Source organism: Colletotrichum acutatum, assembly GCF_030867785.1.
Source record: "Colletotrichum acutatum strain CBS 112980 chromosome Unknown BDZ83scaffold_223, whole genome shotgun sequence".
Classification (NCBI taxonomy): domain Eukaryota; kingdom Fungi; phylum Ascomycota; class Sordariomycetes; order Glomerellales; family Glomerellaceae; genus Colletotrichum; species Colletotrichum acutatum.
In genome coordinates, this window is record NW_026849217.1 from 39,255 (window position 1) to 45,254 (window position 6,000).

At 52.9% G+C, this 6,000-nt stretch overlaps 2 protein-coding genes across 2 annotated transcripts; both read left to right on the forward strand.

The window, feature by feature from the left end:
- Window positions 1-627: 627 nt before the first annotated feature.
- Window positions 628-2,721, forward strand: BDZ83DRAFT_736043 (uncharacterized protein; the record flags this gene model as incomplete). Its single annotated transcript, XM_060512982.1, has 2 exons — window positions 628-1,147; window positions 1,675-2,721. Exons 1-2 carry the CDS (start codon window positions 812-814, stop codon window positions 2,719-2,721), a joined length of 1,383 nt encoding a protein of 460 aa, XP_060357881.1. The 5' UTR covers window positions 628-811.
- Window positions 2,722-3,589: 868 nt separating this feature from the next.
- On the forward strand, window positions 3,590-4,830 carry BDZ83DRAFT_643475 (uncharacterized protein). The gene is made up of 2 exons (XM_060509677.1): window positions 3,590-3,642; window positions 3,708-4,830. The coding sequence occupies exons 1-2, from the start codon at window positions 3,620-3,622 to the stop codon at window positions 4,486-4,488; spliced, it is 804 nt and encodes a 267-aa protein (XP_060357882.1). The 5' UTR covers window positions 3,590-3,619; the 3' UTR covers window positions 4,489-4,830.
- The last annotated feature ends 1,170 nt before the right edge of the window (window positions 4,831-6,000 follow it).

The following is a 6,000-nucleotide window of genomic DNA, read 5'->3' on the forward strand; positions in this document are numbered from 1 at the left end:
TGGACCAACAATTGAGACCAGACGAAGGGTCACCGAAGATGTTGCATCATATGTGCCCTGATTTCCAGTGTTGAGAAATGGGCAACGGCGCGATTGGCATGAAATGGACGGGGAAAGTTGCGGCGGCCTCAAGTCACTCAGTATCTTTTCTTGCGCCATGTGGGGCTTTGCTCCAAGCGAGCGAGCCAATGGACCCGCCCAGAGAAATCCGCCCACCGTTCAGCCCCGTCGTGCCCGCATGGGTACATTGATGCTGACCATTACGATGCTGAACCAAAGTTCTTTTCATTTAGCAACACCATATACTCGTTTGATATCTTCGATGATATATCGAGTTGCGATATAAAATAGTTCAAAGCTATCTAAATTTTCAAGTAAAATTGCAGCTCACATGTGAAGCATATCGCGTAGTGTCAAGTGCTGCAGTTCTAACATTTAATCGGCGTTGCATGTCTCGCAGATTGACTATCCCTGCCTGCGATCAACGCACGGGCCACTGAGGCCAAAATCGCTGCGCCTTGGGACACCAGCACAGGCAACCACTCAGAAGAAGCGGGCCTGAGTCACTGAGGACTTCAAATCCCCAGGCATCCCTCGCGCATTTCGACTGTTGGACCTCTCTTTCTTCCTCATCCGCTCCGAATACCTTCATTCTCTACCTACCTCTTCTTACCTTACCCTTACCACCTTGCCATTGATCGCATTGAACTCAGCCGATTGATACAAGCTTTCAAGCTACCAAGCTCACCCCACGCCCCTGCCACAGTTGCAACATGCTCTAGTTGAATCAACGATCTACCCCACCGCCAATATGGCTCCTGACGCAGATCCACCGGTCCAAGACCGCTGGGACTTGCACGACTTCGATGGCGACCCTGATCGCTATCAATGCCTTTACAACATGTCAGACGAATTTGACTTGGATGCTTGGGCGACTCCTGATCCTCGGGTCACGACTTTGGTCGATACGGGAGACGCCTTTGCTTCGGAGATGGATATGAAACCTTCCACTCTGAACCTAGTCGAATTCGAGAATACGGACTCCCCTTTTGATGGAGGCAGCTCCGACGATGGAGGAAATCCACCACCACCACTGTTGACGTTCGGAAGACGCCGACGCCCACCTGTGCAGTTGTTACTTCGCAAGGTTAGTTAACGACTGAATACAAGACTCTTCTCTCATGACGAGAGGCTAACACCCAAACCTAGTCCCGCCATGCATTTAGTGCTTGTGGTGAATGTCGCGAAGACATGATTGCTTCTTGGTCCCTCTCTCTCTGGGAGGAATTCCCGAGCGTCCGGCTTTCGGAGCTTGCAACCATGGACGATATTTGCGTCCTAGATTTCCTTACTCCAGTCCCTGAGTGTCAAGATGATGCACTGATTGCATCTTTGGACACTACCAAGTCATTGGATCGGGTCTTCATTCGGAGACCAGACGATAGAATGACGCGGTTGTTGTCTGTTGCTGTCTAATTTGGGGAGGATGATGTTGGTTATTCGCACCGGTAAGCTCGCCGACGGCGCGTCGACAATCTCTCGCGACTTGCCTCTAACGCTTACCCCCAGGTTGGCCAAGGACCTGAGTACGTCGTAAAACTTCTCGATCGGCCATCTGAACTTGATAGCGCCCGTCCACAAGAATTCACACAAACGCAACCATTCGTAAACCAGCTAGCTCAGCAAATCGCCGAGTCAACCACCCTTTACCAATACGACCCCTATTATCAGCAACCTGCAACTCCTGAAACGGAGTTTTACGACCTGTCTGCTGCAACGATCACCGTTGGCAGACTTCCAAGCGAGAACACTACACACCACCCCGGGTTCCCCCCCTCAGTCGCAGTTATGGCGGTCACTACCACAGGCTGGCCCTACGGGGCCCAGCCGGTATGTGCTGCACCCGATGCCATGAACGACAGCATGTATCAGAACTCGCCTTTCTCCGAGCTCTTTGAGCTTTCGGACGAGGGCGACGATTGGGCAATGCTCATGCAGCAGGACATGCTCGCTACGGGCGACTACGACATGACAACCTTCGACCCTTCCACCATGGAACCAACTTACCAAAACACCCACTCTCCTCAGGAAATCTTCAACGACCCCGCCGTCCAGTTCGATGTCGCGCAGAGCCTAGGCCCCAATTTCTTTGACTTTAACAGCTCTCTGCCCGACCTCTCCACCTCTGGCTACCTCTCGGGCGACCAGGTCTCCTCCTATCTGGGCAGCACGAACACCTCCCCTTTCGAGCCTGTCCTCGACTTCTTCCCCGAAACCGACTCATTCTCCATGTTCCCGGCAAGCACCGACGGCTCGCCCCTCGACACAACTACCTCCTCCCCCGGATCAGACAACGCAAGCGCCCCTTCCAGCTCCTCCCACCCATACAGCTGCACCACCGACGGCTGCACAAAGACCTTCGCCAAGGAGGCCCAGCTGAAGCAGCACCAGCGCGTCCACCGCAAGGCCCTCGTCTGCACCATCTGCCGCGCCGAGCACCGCCACGAGCACAAGTTCGCTCAAGTGCGGGACCTAGAGCGGCACATGCAGGCGCGCCACAAGGACGTCGCCGAGAAGAACAACGTGCGCTCCGAGATCCGCCAGTGCCCGCACCAGGGGTGCGAACACCAGGGGAGGCGGGACAATGTGTCGAGGCACCACAAGAGTAAGCACGGTAAGGAACTCAAGTGGAAGAGGGGTATTCCTCACGTGGTGGGTTGAGTTTCTCTTCTCAACCTGGTCTAATGTTCTCGACCCAAAAAATATGATACGAGCGTTGTGAGTTCTTGGCGTTTATCTACTACCTTTTGCTTTTATTTCCTATCTGTTCGGTTTGGGATCTCGGTAGTCTAGCATTGCATTTAGACATTAACAAATCCTTAAAACATAACTTGCCGGTGCTATGAGAAACGTGACCTAGAGAAATGGGGTCCATCTGGAAATAATGGATCCCTTGGCAGTGGTCACAGCGACTGCACGTGCACCGGTTGATCCAGGAGCGGCGCCGAACATCCCCATAATAACGATCCCCACAAATCCCGACCGTCTCGACCGATTCACCCTGCGCCGTGTCCGGCGGTTGTACTGACGCTAAGCATCCACACTACTGCCACTTGATTCATGGGTCGGGATGCAAGAGGGATTCCAAGTAGTGCTGGGTGCTCACATAGGATCTTCTTTTGCGGTACTGATGAGAAAATCTTAACTGCCAGTGATGGTTCCTCGTACCTGTAACGTCATCACAGTTTTCCCCAACGCAAAAGTGTAGATGACATGAATTAGTACACACAGCCCTCATAGCATGTATACCTTGCACAACCCTCTTCCGCCTCGCTTCAAACCCCAACCCTTCAACGCCTTTCTTATTTTGGGGATACTAGGCCTCATAACTGGTCGCCAACACCTCTCATAGACTCATCCATCCATTTCAAGCCATAATTACAACCTACCCGCAGGAGGCCTCAGACAAGAACCGACTGTGCCGCAAAAAGGAGGTTGGTCTCTTGCGACCTGACCGTTCCAACACGAGATACGTATCAACCAACAGAGATATTTCGACCAAGTGCCGGACCAACTGGAACTGGGTTCCATCCTATCATCGACTCTGTAGATTGACGTGATGGATGCAGTGATCCTTGCCAGCTGAGCCTAAGTTAGTCTGGTCTTCTGCAAGTTACGCGCCGAGGGGAGTTTTGGTGTGGCTCAACTTTAACAAAAACTTTTGATCTCGTTAATCTCACTGTGTCATCACCTTTTGATCACTCTGACTATTGCGCCCATCTCACTCTTTTCGCTCTGTTTCTCTCGGTCTGCTTCTTTCGGTTAATACATCCATTTCACTCTTTTTCTCCACTTCCGTCACTTCACGTTTTTCCAGCTACTGTGCATAATTACTTCTTTCCACTCTGTTTCTGCGACTTCACATGCTCAACTAGGGAGAACATTTCAGCAACACTCTACTCTGCATTTGTCAGTCGTTTTTCACTTTATCTTCATTGTTTGTTCTGTCTGACTATTCAGCCCATTTCACTCATTTCAACTACCTCACCTATTTCACTTTTTCCAGCTCATTCCAGCCGTGATGCCTATTTTACTCTTTTTGCTCTTTCCCACACTTGTACTCCTCTCACTTATTGCGACGGTTTCCCTTATCTCACCCATTCATTTCACTCTCTGAGTCTTTTCAGACACACACCATTTTCGACCTTTCCGTTCTATCGGACCTTCCAATCACTTTCAGCTCTATTACCACTTTCACTTTTCTCTAATCACCAGTTTCAACCTTCCCAATCTTTCCACCGTTCCCACTCATTTACACCTCTTATATGCGCGCGGGAAGGGTGGCGTTCACATGCTCTCCGCCTACTGCTCGGATTCAAGCAGCACCTATTTGGTTTTACCCAACTTTTTCATCACTTTCCACCGTTGTATCTTTTCTTTCGTCTATCTGAAGTCTGCGAAAGTTCCGCACCCCTCTCTACAAAGTGAAATGCATTTCACTCCACTTCAACCCAATCTAATCAATGTCATACGTTCCGCCCATTCAACCATTTCACTTTTTTTTCACAACTTTCAGCCCATCCAACTTTTTGAAACTCTCAATCTTCTCAACTGACTCATCCCTTTCAACCCTTCCGTTGCCAGTGCCTCAGCTCTGTCACCCCTACCACCCTTCTGCCTAATTGCTGAAGCAAGTTGGTCAGGCAGAATCAAGGAGCGAGCAAGACTCGAGTCACAAGCCCCACACCCAACTTCCCTCTCGCCTAATTTTTCTTGGCATCTGCTGTTAGTGAATGAGTGAGCCTACCACCAAATTACTAACAGCCGAAAACTCTTCACCTCCCCTTGCCGGAGCCCGCATCCGCGATGGCCTCACAGCCGCCGTCGGGCACCGGACTGATGTCGGCCGACCAAGCCGACCCCGAACCAGGCTCCGGGACACCTCCGGAGCCGAACCCCACCTCAAGAGCTAAGCGACGCCGCGACGCCGAGGCACAGCCGACCCGGCCCAGCCTAACGGGAAGCCAGCTTGATGCCACCACCGACGCCCCTACCTCGGCCGAGGGGCCCGCAGCCTCTACCGCATCTGCTCCGAGCGGATCTGCCACAGGGTCCGTCTTGACAGCCCTTGCAGAAGAAGCTAGACAGTACGAGGCACGGAAAGACGTCTTTCTGACCATTGCACGGTCCGTCGACAGCGTTGTCGCCAGCTTTGACGGTTCTAGAAAGCAGATCGCGAAAGAAGCCACTGCCTATGTCATTCAAACCCTCAAGAGACTGATCAATCACGAGACAAGCCCAATAGCGGCCCGGAGTTGGGCGGCTGTCGTCGCACCGATGGCGGGCAACACCACTGCGGCGACCCGGAGCGGCCAGAGCTGCCAGAGCTCTGCCCGCCCGAAGGCCACACTCCCCGCCGAGGATCAGCCGCAGGCGCAGCCGAAGGAGGACCTCCGCATCTTTGCCCGCGTCCCGGAAGAAAGCTTAGCGGCCGCTCGGAAGATCGCACCGTTCGCCGTACGACAGATCGTCTGTAAGGCCGTTGGCCTGGGGCTAGCGGACCTTCCCCACGTCTACCATATCAGCACAGGTTACTCTCTGAAGCCGCGAAACAAGCAAATACAGGAAAGACTACTTACAAGTAAGGCAAAGCTGGCGGAATGCCTCGGCGCCCACCAAGTCGAGACGCCTATCAAGTGGCACACATACGTTGTGCCGCGATGCCCAACAAAACTACACAGCATTGGCGGGGACGTCCTGGACCCAGCCACACTCGTTGAAGATGAGGTCTTCGCACAGACAGGACAGAAGCCTGTCCTTGCTCGACCGTCCCGCCTTGGGCCCAACCCAGTCACGAACGAAATATCTTGGCTCATATCATTCACATCAGAGGTCACGCCCTTCAGGCTCTTCAACCAAAGCGGCAGATCTCTGCCCATCAAAAAACGAAGGACGCTCATCCGACATGACCCCGGCTGCCAGGGCTACCACGCCAACCGT